This window comes from Giraffa tippelskirchi, chromosome 4 (assembly GCF_054371585.1).
Source record: "Giraffa tippelskirchi isolate mGirTip1 chromosome 4, T2T-mGirTip1v1.2.pri, whole genome shotgun sequence".
NCBI lineage: Eukaryota > Metazoa > Chordata > Mammalia > Artiodactyla > Giraffidae > Giraffa > Giraffa tippelskirchi.
The window spans coordinates 49339897-49353253 of NC_137278.1; the positions used below are offsets into that span (position 1 = coordinate 49339897).

Consider the following 13357-nt stretch of genomic DNA (forward strand, 5'->3'; position numbering starts at 1 on the left):
CCCAGAAGGTTCATGTAAAAGAGAGGAGAGAAAATGAGTTTATTTGAAAATAACACTCATACCTGCAAACATACAGAAATGCACAAGCCAGGAAAGAATGCTGCATTTTTTTCTGCAAATGTTGAGGCAATTTTCTGCAAATGTTGGGATAAGTGGAGTGACCAGAGATTGGCAGGTGGTTCTGAGAGAGGATTGTGCTAGGATGGCCTCATAAGGAGTAAAAGTAGATGAAGTTTGGATGGTTTTTCCATTATATTCCAAATCTCAATGGCTGAAACTACTTCTCAATATGTTTAGGCTCCTTGAGCTCAATATTTTTTATTGTGATTCTTGTTTTTGATTTTGTAATTTTGGATATTTATTTCCAACAATTATGTATCAGGAAACATAGCCCTAAACAGTTTTGATATCTGGAAAACATATCACATTTGCACACACACATACAAATCCCAGAATTTTAGATGTATCTTGAGATTGAGACAAAGTATTAAGATGATATTTAGTGATGACTTGACAAAGAAAAGATAAACATAACCTCTTTGTAGCATTCTTCCTGTCATCAGTTGTGAAGCAGCCTGCAATTTTTGCTAATGTTTGGTCTGAATAGAACATTTCTTTTTCAAATAATGCATCCATTTCTACTATTCCAATGGTATCAGAGTTATTTCTCTTGGTCCATAATGCCTTTATGTGTGTTTTAAATACTTCAGTTTAAATAACAGAATAGAATGAGCATTTCCAAAACGTGCATTGGTTGGCTTTATTTTGCCAGAAAATATTTTTATGAAGATTTGAGATATGCACACAGTATAAACTTTTTACGGACGGTTGCGTTTTTAATTACTGTTCCATTGAGATAGAACTTCCATTTTAATTTGCTGCAAGGTATTTGTATCAAAGGCCTTTAGGGAGATATCATTTTAAAGTTAATTCCTTTCAGTATATGAGTCTCTGGAGTAGGATAAATATTACAGTATGAAGTACTTGTAGAAAGCTAAAAATAGTCCCTGTGGGATTCTTTCTTGATAAATGCAGTTAGTGAAAAAAAAAATACCACAATGGTAACTGTTATGTAGAAAAAAGACCTCTTTGTAACTTATTAAATAAATGGCTATGTCAAATGACTGGCTTCACAGTATTAATGAAAGAATTCCCTTTCTTGAGCTTGAAGGAAGCTTAGCTGGAGTCTTTTTCTCATACTTTTGTTCTAAATAAGGTACTTTACTTTGGGCTGTAGGTACTCATTTCTTACAGTGTTTCATCAAGGATCTGGTGATTATATGTCCTTTTTAAGTGCCAGATTGAGGGAGAACAATAGAATGTCCTGGAGAATTTTGAACTGAACTTTGGATAGCAATAGGAATATATTTAAATTACTGGATAGCCGTTGGCATTGAAGCTTCAGAAATGCTTTAGGGAATCATGTAAATGTCTCTGAAAGTGTTCAGCTCTGTTCAGTGTGTATTTGATGGACATCTACCCACTTAAGTTACAAAAAGAATTCAAAATCCTTGGTCACCAGCTTTTTTTTAAGAATTCAAAATCTCTGCTGCATCCTTGGAAGGGTCCTGTTGTTACACTGATGAACCTATTTCAGTGGGCTTCAAACTCATTTTATTCACATCTTTTTTCTTTTACAATGGTCTTGATCCTTCTCACAGTCTCTGGTTTAAATTAAGTTTAGCATGTTGCAAAATTTTTTGATAAATATGATATTTCAGAAAGTGCAACAGAGTTTCTTTAGTGAATGATACATTTCTTAGAAAGCTAAAAGAAAGAAATGCATTTTCCAACAGAACGAATTGAAACTGTCTTCTACTATGGCAGAGAGACTGCCACACAGAATGATTTCCTTCTAGCATCTGTTGCTTTGTTGTCTGTGATAAAATAACTTTGCATATACTGAACATAGAATGGGCCACGAGGAGAAATCCTATAGAATATTGTTTTCTTTGCAGTTTAGAAGATAACTGATAAAATACTTATACATTCATCCTGATAAGACTTTCTGGGAGATCATCAATATTCTTTGTATAGAATTTTTTTAAAGTAGAACTAACCACCCTCACGTATCACTGTGGTCTTCTAAATTCCCTAAATCATTTCTGAAGCTTCAATGCACTATCATGTTGAATGGATATAATTAAGGTATATGACAGTGAAAACTTTTCTTCTCACAGCTTCTATATTGCAAGTATTAGAAACTGAAAGATTCTTACTAATTGAGATAATTTTTTTAATGTTTTATAGTGTCCTGATTCAGCATGTAAGCAGGATTTATTAGCTTACCTTCAACGAATTGCCTTGTATTGCCATCAGCTTAACATCTGCAGCAAGGTGAAAGCCGAAGTACAGAATCTGGGAGGAGAGCTCATTGTGTCAGGGGTAAGCTGGGATCTGGGCTTCGCAATTCAAGTTCCCACTGTTGTTCTTCCAAGGCAAGCATTCTTGGCAACAGTACTGCTAAAAACACCAAACCACAGTGATTCATAGGTAGTTTTTTTTTTTTTTTTTTTTAAATGTTATCACCATTATTCCAGACCTTACAATAACTCACAATGAACAATTTGATTTTCCAATTACCCTGTGTTTATACTAGCCTTATAAAATCTCCATTCTTCACAAGAAAACTAATTTCATAGTCTGGAAAGTCATTGCCGAGTTGTGACTATTATAATTATTTGGGGCTTTTGTATATTTACTCATTGTAAGTCTATTTCCCTCTGTTAGTCCTGGTAATTTTCATTCTCTGTTCAGGAGCCAGCCTCTCTATGTGTGGATTGTGTTCACATGTTAGAGATGGTGAAAACAATAGGAATTCATTCATCAGGTTCCAATGCATACTAGGTTATCAATAACCCTTAAAAGCCAGAAAGCATTTGAATTTAATACAGGTTGATGTGCTGTTGTCAAAAACTAACATGGTTGTCAGACACTAACAATTACAGATCCTTTATTCAATCATTTCAGTGTTTCCATTCTCATGAAAATATAAGTATCTGGTCCATTTTCATCAAATGCAAAGAAACAAAAGCTCAATGAATAGAAGTATCATGATTTCTTGGCAAGATTTCCAAATGTATGTGTTGAGGTTCTTACCTTGGCTTCTTCTCCTCCCTCAGTCCCTTCCTTTCAACACAAGATGCCATCTATTATAAACTATTTGCAAATTCCAAAGTGTGGCTCTGCCACCTTTAGTTCTTTTCCCAGTCAGCCATGATGCTGCCTTTTTCAGTGTGGCATTACCAGAAACAGAATATGATCCATATGGTGAATGCCTTGTGAACATCAGACTGGTCATGAAGCTCAATTCTTCCTCAAGACATTTCTAGAAATTCACCATTTGATTAAAAATATGTGCAAAAATCATTCTTGAACCCAGAAGTTTCAGTTCCTGTATTGTTTGGCATTTAGAAAACCTATCTGGGAAAAGAGCTTATCTGGCTTGCATGGAGATTCCATTTAGAAAGTCTGTTCCATGCAGTCTCACCTAGTGCCCAGTAAATTGCGATTCTGTGCCTCTTAGCAAAGCATAGTCACCCCTCCTTTTCCACAATGATCCCGCTTCAACATTCTTCAACAACCAAGAGCAATCTGTCTTGCAATGTGTCCTTCCTGCCACATTGGTTATTGCCAAGATTCTCTCTGTCAAGAAGTGATTGAAACATTGCATTTCCCTTGCTTCCTTTCTTATCTTCAGCCTCAATGGTATAGTTTTCCATACCATTCAGCTTTCATGTCCATCTGTATCAAGCACCTGTGGGACTGAGTGCATTTTGTTTCGCTTGCCTTGTGTGCTTCCATTTGTTACTTTCCAAATCTTATTATTTACGTGGATGCGCAGAGCATCTTTGTGGATCTCAGACTCCACAACCTCATCTAAGTAAGTTTTACGGGCAGAGTTGCTCTCCATCATCCTCTCAGTGCCCATTATTCATCACTGCCTCCAGAGCTTCATTTCCATTGTATTTTGCTCATTTAGTTGTAGTCCAAACCATCACTGGCTTTTATCACTTGCACTGTTGGCATTTGCAGAGGTGTTTGAGAACACTTATCACAAAGCCTGTTTCCTTCTTTGAGTCTTATTGGCAATGTTCGTAAATCCTTGCATGGGAGAAGGCTTCTTTCAAAGGAATGTTATACCACTTAACAATAATTCTGAGTCAAATGCATTAAAAAGGTTTGCTTATATTGCTCAGTTATGGGTCTGCTCTTGGTTTCTTCATGATTTTTTTCCAAGCTTGATTGCTGTTTGGTGCCACACCTGCATCTGTAGTCTGCTGTCTTTGCCACTCTGCCTCCATCTTCTTCTTCATCCTTCATTGATGGCCAATAGAGAAAAAAAAACAACAATATGTTTATTTTGCACAGTAGCACACATGACTGTCTTCAAAATTCTGAAAGAGTCAAGAATGTGAGACCCCATACACACAAACTTTCAGTGATTTTGCCAAGAAAGCTCATCCATGCTTTGGGCCCCGTTTATTTTGTTGTCTGGCATGACGAAGTTGCCACATTTTTAAAGAGAAGTTGCTATATTAAATATAGTATGCATATATATATATAGTAAATATAGTATTGCATATAATATGCAGTTAAAAAGAGAAATATTTGAATTGTCCTTCCTTTTTTCCTATGTCTTTGTGTACATGGTATTCAAAACTGTGGCTTCTTTGAAAGCCCCCAGGACAATATTTTCATTAGAAGTCAAAGTTTCTACTGAAGCAGAAGAGATTTGGATAATATTTTTTTTCCGTTTTGTCAAGAAAAATTATTTGGATTTAAAAACTGAATGCCATGTTTTTATAGTCTTATGCTGTCATGATGAACCTAAACTAAAAATATGCCCGTATGCATAGTTGTATACCATGTCAGCATGTGTATGTTTTATGTGAGTCTATGTGTACAAAGTGGGAAAGGCTTCTTCTATGGTGTCTGCCTTTGACTTGAGAGGTGGCTCAGGAAATCTCAATAGGACATGGTGACAGTGGGTGAAAAGCTTTTCATGAGTCGTGATGGGAACTAGAGAAACAGAGGAAACCAGGGTGTATGCCTGTGGATGCTCATTCACACAACTGCTATCTAAGAAGCAGTATTAGTTTTCTGGCTGGCAATCAATTTTTTAAAGTCATTGGCTTAAACATTTCTCAACAGTGGAAAGGTGCCATTCTTAACTAAATCTCACAGTAGAAGATGCGTATTTGTGAGCCAGTTCAACTCAGTGTGGTTGCTAAGCAGGTAATGGGAAAGGGAATTTAAAAAAAACAAAAAAAAACCCCTCAAAGAGTGATAGAAATGTTAGAGGGAAAGCAGAGGAAATGAAAGCCCAGACAATTAAACAGCCTGATAGTTTATCTACTGGCTTTATTTGTTTGTTTAGTTTAATATTTGGTAGTTTAATCTTTTAAGCTGGTTTACATGCTTTCTGGAAAAAAAGACTGTTGTAAGAAGAAAAGAAAAAGAAGAAAGGAGAGAGAAGGAAGGAAAAAGCATAAAAGAAGGAAAAAGAGAAAACAAAGGAAAAATAAATTTAACCATAGCATAACATAAATAAGTTCAGTACAAGTAATACCCATTAAAGATGACAGCATTTTATTCATCATGGGAGACAAGTTGAACCACACTTTTTCAGCATGTAAATATGTTTTGAATATAAATCAGTTCCAATTCCATGCTATGGAAATTACCTGTATATTTGATTGTCATATTTTTAACAAATTTTTCTGCATTCAGTTTCAGAGAATTTAATACTTTCTTTTAAATTTAAAAATAGAGATATACACATGCAACTGGAGAAACAAAAACCATTTTATAAGCCTTGATAATCTTTAGTTACCCAAAGATTTAAACTTTGTACATTATTATGAATGAGATTCAAAACACAAATGTAGGGATTTCGAATACAGAATGGCGAATATCAAGCATTCTGATAAAACCAAAAAATTTCATCTGAAATGTTAAGTTTGAATACAACAGGAGCCCCATTATAACAATAAAACCAGAACACAAGAGCAATAACTCTGCTCTAGACAAGAATTTGATGTTCAGGTTCAGAGATGGAGGGCCACTGATATAACTTAGAGCTGACTCTACATGAGAAGTTACAAAGTTAATAGATTTTATTGCAAATAAATGCCTTTTTTCATGCAAACACAATATAGGAACAGAGTTTAGAGGTGACAAATGTTAGTTCTCTTAGTCCTCAGGCTAATTAAGTGGAGCCATGACCTATTCCTGAAGGACTGAGTAATTTGCCCTAATGTGAACTTGTGTTCTTTTGTCATTTAAATATCTCGTTTCCAAATTTGAATTCCTCTCAATTGGGTTATGGAGAAAAGTTTGACAAGGTGAGCAAGCATAATTTGCAACACTGGTAGGATCTGGATTGGTAAAAAGAAAATCGGAGAGTTAGGGGTCAATTATGTTTCATATCATTCAAACATTGGGCTCAGTTAAAACTAACATGAATATTCATGGTAATAGCTAAAAAACACTCATAAAAATACTAGAAACTGGTCATACTCAAGTCAATTTGAATAAAATGCATACATGCTATATGCACATGCTTACATATATACACACAACAAATAAAGCTGATTAGCTTCCTAGTCCCCTTAATAAGCAATAATTAAGAAACGAACATATGATTGACAACTGTGACATATTTAATTCAATATAATACAACTTTGGGGAACATATAGGGTTTCTTTGTACAATGTTATATATATATTTGTACAATACCATATATATATACATATACATACCTATATATATGTGTGTGTGTGTGTGTGTACATATACAGACACACACAAATATATATACACACACACACACTGGTGGTTGTTTGAGATGAGAATTGCATTGTACTTGAAAATTTTTTCATTCCCTCTATAAAAAAGTATCAGTATTTTGTAATGGAATGAAACAATCACTGAAACAAGCATTGTATTGATACCTAGTTGTGTAGACTCGTACTTTAAGCATGATTTTGGGGGAAAAGAGTCTTTTTTTATGTATCTTCTGATTCTGTCTATTGTCAATTTTTGATTATCTCCACTGATCAAAGTGTAGTAGTAATGGGAAAAACTCTAAATTGCTAGCTACTTCAGTTTGGGTTTGGAATGTACTTCTATGCTTCACTTAAACAAAAGGGTATGTGTTCAGGTGACTTACAACAGTTTCAAAGAATTTTATCCAGACCTTCCAGAGGGTAAGTTATTAAGTATTTGGCTTAAAGAACTTTTTCCGATCTTGGGAAAGTAGGAAAATCCAGATCCAAGGAAAATAAGATTAAAGCTAAAGTCAGATTATCAATCTGAACAGAGGGATAATGAAGAAACTCTGTAACAGTAAGAAAATTAAATCGGTATTCATCATCTTGAGAATGGCAATAGTTCTTTGCCCCTAATCTTCTAGTATTATGGGTTGTTGCATAACTCAATCTTTCTCCCAACAGCCTACGCCTTAATGTATTATGATGGTACAACTATAGCCATAGAAATTCTGATTCCCACTTTAAATCTTCCTTAGTTACATTCATGTCAGTGTCCACGGTCATTGACTTTTGCACAACCCAAATTATGCAAACCTTTAGAGAAAAATAACCCTTAAGTTTTTTTCAGTGCAGATTCATTCTTTCAGTGTTGTAAAAGTGACATTTAACAAACTCCAGGCATTATTTTTGGAAGAAATTTGAAATTAGTTTTATAAGAAAAGTAAAAAATCTCCTTGGGTTTCAGGCATCATAGAAAGCTTTATGTCTGTAGCACCACAGCATATCACCCTGACTTCAAATAATAATCTTGCACAAAGGAGGAAGGCATGTTGCTTCACTATAAGAAGTAACTCTTCAGATACATACTCAACGATGCTAATCTAAAGTTACCACTATGGTTAATTCTATTCATTGAAAAAAAAAATCAGTTATACACTCATGAAATTAAACCAGTTTATCTTACTAAATTGTTTTATGCATAGAAAAAGACTTTTCTAATGTAAATCCTAAACTAAGAAAGCAGACTCTATTGTGGCAAAGCTGGGATGTGAACCAAGCAAATAACTCTTTGACCTCAACTGGAGACATGGATTGACCAAACTAGGGTCTACTCAGTGGATTCACTTGATTACATCACCTGAACTTGTGAGCTGAGCAGTTTACATTTTAGTTTAAGGGCATTATTTCTTAGAAGAGCAAAAAGTGTTAGTGACTTTACAAACAGAGGAGTGTCTCTGAGTCAGAAATATCAATACCATTACCTGTCACTGAATCAATGGACTTTCATTCCTTTGGGTTTTAGAATTTTTTCAAGTTTCAAAAGCCACAAATTAAAAGAAGGCAGACAAATATTTCATGCAATTATCTGTTAGTAATTAATGTCTTCAATTTTAATAGTCTAAGGGTTATTTTGGCATCAAACGAATAGTAATATTTTACAAAAACCTTAAAATGAGATACATGGAAGGCACCTAAATGAGGGACAATGATTGCACAAATCTTTTGATATCTGTGAAACACAGGAAAACCTAGCTAAAGGTATCCTGGTTTATACAATTTTCCCATGAGATATGTTCAGAGATCTTGTCTACATGTAATAATTGTCTGAGTTCCTTCTAAGATGTTCTTTGTTTATCAGTATGTTTTAAGAATTAATGTCTGTAGTAGTATCTTAGGAGCTAGCATCTTCTCCCCCATTTTAAACTAGTTTTGGATATATGAGAGCAACCCAGATCTACCTGTTCCTTTCAGTTGAACCAAATAATTATGAGACGCTGAAGTGTTGATTGAATATCTTTATTTAGATACAGTATCTATAATTCAGTTCCTTGTTTTTGATTTTCCTGTATACCCTCTGATTTGTCAGCTCTAGTCAAGAACTATGTTATTTTGAATGGGTTACCCAAATCTATTATATTTTTAGTCTTGTTTCTACTTGGACATGCCTTAAGAGAAGTTAAAATATGATCAAGTTGATATAAAATATATAATTAAATTTAAAAAGAGACTATGAATATTAAAACCATATACTTAATGTTATCTGGGAATCTCATTATTGATTTGGTATGACCTCAGATAACTCAAAATAAAAGAAATAAAGAGATGCCCATAGCAAAACTGAGACAGGAGCAGTGTTTTTTCTAGGAAAAAAACAATGGTTCCATAAGCTGTTCCTAATTTCTAATGACAAACTAACCATCAGAGTTCAGAGTTGTATTTATTGCTCATTCTTATAAGGATATTTTAATTCATTAAATTTGATGTTCCTATTGCATTTCAACTCCTACGTAAAAGGCACAGTGCTAAATATTGGTTGAGTGGGAGCATTCAAGGTTCTTTATCTCTAACAGCAAATAATTTTTGTGAAAGGATAAATTTTTCTGTCCATTGTGCTTTTATTAGATTGTATAGTCTCTTGTTTTCATTTTGCCTCACTTAGTTTCTCATCTTACTGTTTAGTATTTTCAGCTGGAATAGCGGGCCGTCTGTTGAGCTCCCTCTGTGTATTCACTGGTTTTCTTGGTTTACTGGAAATAAAACTGTGCTTTACTTACTATTGTCTACATTCTGTCCATACAGACTATGTCAAATGCTTTCCTCAGCTTAAATGATTTATAAAATCTGCTTTTGATCACAGCCCTTTAGAGGAGAAATATGTCATGTTATGGCCCATGTATCTTACAAATAGGAAAGACTTCTGGATGGGCAATATGGAGGATTTTTAGTTCAGATTTCTTTTACTGGTTCAAAATACATTGTCTTACTGTATCTTGAACAATCATTTTCCTTCTGAGCAATATATATATTTCAAATATTTCATCCTGATTCTATTTTCTTGAAGGCAAGCTTAATTTAGACTTTAAACTTTTCTTTCATCATCAGTACTATATCTTATTTTATTGCTTTTCTCTGAATACTTTCATCTATACAGATGTCTTGTTGATAGTGAACTTGACTGGAAGTCTGACTAGATGTTCTGTCAAATCTCTATAGTCTGCCTTATTTTGCAAATGAAAGAGAATATCCTGGAGAAGTTCCAGTCAGCATCCTTTTCTAAGGACATACACTCTTTTAAGTCCAAGGTCCTATATGTAAGATACTATCTTAAGACAAACTCAAACATCATTTCTTTATCTGGAAACTTCCAATTCAAATATTTTGCTATCAAAATTAATTGTATTCTCTCTTGCTGGGATATTTAAGATTTTGGTCACATTGCATGCCAACTGCCTGATCATGTCTTCCATGATAAATTACTTGATAAAGACATCTGCCAATTATTCTTTTGGAGTGTACAAATTATTCCACCTGGCTTTTCTCCATCCTTTGCACTAACTTAAAACATTTTTTTTTTCTAAGAAGCAAATAAACAATTGAAACCAATCTTACATTTCTTTGATCTGAAGAAAATTATAATCATTACTTCAATAATGAAGTCTCTTGACTGAAATCTTGCAAACACTTCATGTCTTGTCTTGAAGGGCTAACTCATCCATTTATGTAATGTCATAGGAAGTATACATCAAATCCATAATTGCAATGAGACTTAGTTTTCATGAACAGTATCAAGAGGCTAGATCCCAAGAAGAGCTAGAAATTTTCTGATCCAGGCACTGCATTCTGTGTCGAAGAAAATTTTGTTATTTTAACTAATATCATAACTAAATACATTATTGCAATCAATCATACTAAATCACAGAAAAAGTCAGCACAGTTCACCACTCTGCATCCATTTGATGCAGCCTAGTTTTGCATTGGGTTCCTGAAGTCATGTTCCACTTACAAATAAATGATAGATAATTAATTAGAAATACAAATAAATTATAATCTAAGTCCAGTTTGTTCTAGTTCCGTATTTAAAAAGTGTTTAACTCTAGTTTTAGTCTAATATCTTAATGTTGGCAAAAGTGTCCCTCCTTTGTTGAGTAGTAAAAATTTTAAAGTGTTTATTGGAAGAACGGACAGATGCATCATTAATCTTAAAATAGTGACCTTTATATATTATACAAAAGGTGAGATGACAGAAATGAGTTTCTGATATATAATTATCACTTTTGAAACTGTTTGATCATAGAATTGGTAAAAGAATAACACTTTGCCTACAATGGGGAAATCGGGAGATGGCTAATTTCTAAAACCAAATGGGACTGTTACAAAGCATAAAAAAGCAAAGATAAGCCAACAAGTCAATGATTCAATACGTAAAAAATTGCAAGAAAATAGCTTTATAGGTTCATTAATTGTGAAATTTAACACAATAAAAGCTATTAAATGTGAATTTGAATTTAGACTTAGATTTACTGAAAATGAGAATAGAATATTCAGCAAGGAAAACATATGCATAGTATTATCACTTCTTCTAAAAAATACTAAAAAATGCAAATATAGGAAAAATTTCATTCTTTCTTCTCATATGTCAGTTATTTTTTCTTTTTGTCTTTAGTTCCCTAAAGACAATCTTTCAATGCCTTTAACATTTATTTTGAAGTAAAAGATGGGAGTGATGTTGCCAAATTCATAATCAGTTTGAATTTAGTAGCTCCTGTGTTTCAAAATGCTCCCTAATCTACCAATTTTAGTTTAAAACTGTGATCTAAACACTTAGATATTTGGTAAGCTAAGAATGACAGGATTGGAAATAGAGCTGTATTGGCTTAAAATACCAGAAAAAAAAAATGCCAAATTAGGAGTTTTGTTTATCTGCATGCAGAAATAGTCTCTGGCCTTTAAGCATTCATGATGTGAATTGCAAACTATTATTTTGAAACTTTACTAGAGCATTCTTTGTGGAAATAGATTCACTTTCCATATATTCCACTGGGCAAATTAAAGATCTGGCTTCCATGTGGATAGTTTCAGGACCTGCTTGCTCTTCCTTTTGTTTTGTCATAATACTCACTCGAGGACTGTGAGTAGTTCAATTTTCAAAGCTCTAAATCTACATTAGAAAAGAAAAAAAAAAAACTTAGATCACATTATTTTCCCATTTTGCCTGATTATGCATATATATATTCAGACTTTAAACAAAGCTATAACTCTGTGACTATAGCAGAACTGCATGTAACGAAAATGTTTGGTCACTGAGCATTAGTGGGTCATCTAAACTTGACCTCTGAAAGTACCTGCATAGGGGACCTTGTGATTGTAGCAGTATTGCCAATTGGTTTCTCTCCAGGTTTGAAGAGAGAACTAACTCTCCGTTTTAGGAGTATGTTATATTCGGTGCACGTAGAAAACTTCGTCAAGATTGTCAATAATATTTTATGTCAGAGATAACATTTTAAGAGGTAGAAATTCCAAGGGTCAAACTCGACATTGGTTATTGGCTTATCTTTTCAATGGTGCCCATCACAAAACTCACCCTTGAGTGCAAAAAGGAGAAATAAAAAAGAATTGCCATTCTAGCAACAATGAGTCCATTAATTCCTCAGTGAACCCAATGGAAGAGGTAAGTACCCCCTTAGCACCATGTACTGGCTGAGTGTGCTGAGACCCAGAGCTTTCTGAAGGTCACGCAGCAGGGCAATGGAACTTCCAACAAAGACATCTGACAATCCCCACTTGCTGTTCCAGACATTAAGAGTTTCAGCCCTTGCTTTCTTTCTTGGTGATCTTCAATGCTTTAAAAAGGGGATTCATTCCCTTTGAACCCCACAATTTTCCCTTACAGTGCCTGACGATGTGGGATGCTTCTTCATCCTCCTTCTCCCAGATGGTTCATTTATCTAAAGAGCCAATGAGGAATCCAAAGGGCGGGCTGCTTAATACCATGGAGGCCCACCCATATCTCTTTCAGTACTTAATTCATTCACAGGCCTTTTTCTCCCAATTACCCACTCCCTCTTCCACCTCCCTAATCCCTTCCCAATAGGGTACGTTTTTTTTTTTTTTTTTTCTTTTTTTCTCTTGCTCTCTCTCTCACTCTTTCTTTTCTGTATCTCTCGGAAATCAGACAGGAGTTCAGAGCACTTTCACTACCTTTTATGAGGTAGATTGTGATGTCATAGATGGGGGCAGGGCTAGTCAACTTTCTACCCACCTCCCAACCTGTGCTGAGGGAGCTCCGATCGGGAGTGGAAGCAGTGATTCTTCTATGGTGAGTAACTTCACTTTCTAATCTAAACTATCTCATTGTAAACATTAATTTTGAAAGCAGGGGGATGGCATTTTGATGAAGTCAAATGTGACCAATCAAGCCCTCTTTACTTACTGTATTAACCAACTTGGGGCAGAAGATCTACTTAATTATTCTTTATATAAGTCAAGAATTCCACAACACAGATATACTCTCTGAGGATGATCTAAACTTGAGAAGCTGAAATGGTATTTTCATTCCTTTATTTCTCAATCTTTCTTCCCTTT

The 13357-nt window shown here is 34.4% G+C and overlaps 1 protein-coding gene and 1 long non-coding RNA gene across 19 annotated transcripts in view; one reads left to right on the forward strand and one right to left on the reverse strand.

The window, feature by feature from the left end:
- The window catches only part of CTNNA2 (catenin alpha 2), a 1291223-nt gene that overhangs the window by 1247516 nt on the left and 30350 nt on the right, over positions 1-13357 (forward strand). For 9 of the 17 annotated variants that reach the window (XM_081596599.1, XM_081596600.1, XM_081596613.1 and 6 more), the window contains one exon: positions 2251-2385. In XM_081596599.1, the coding sequence (XP_081452725.1) occupies positions 2251-2385 (135 nt within the window). Of the gene's footprint in view, positions 1-2250; positions 2386-12947; positions 13092-13357 lie in introns of all 17 variants that reach the window. The other 8 variants (XM_081596598.1, XM_081596597.1, XM_081596601.1 and 5 more) reach the window with 1 other exon arrangement.
- On the reverse strand, positions 19-12958 carry LOC145547322 (uncharacterized). 2 transcript variants are annotated; one of them, XR_014083734.1, is made up of 4 exons: positions 12357-12958; positions 10385-10615; positions 3100-4317; positions 141-2460 (listed from the first exon to the last, which is right to left on the reverse strand). It is a non-coding gene; the product is annotated as an uncharacterized LOC145547322 (long non-coding RNA). The 2 variants fall into 2 exon arrangements; XR_014083733.1 differs by lacking the exon at positions 10385-10615 and having other exon boundaries at positions 19-2463; positions 12357-12945.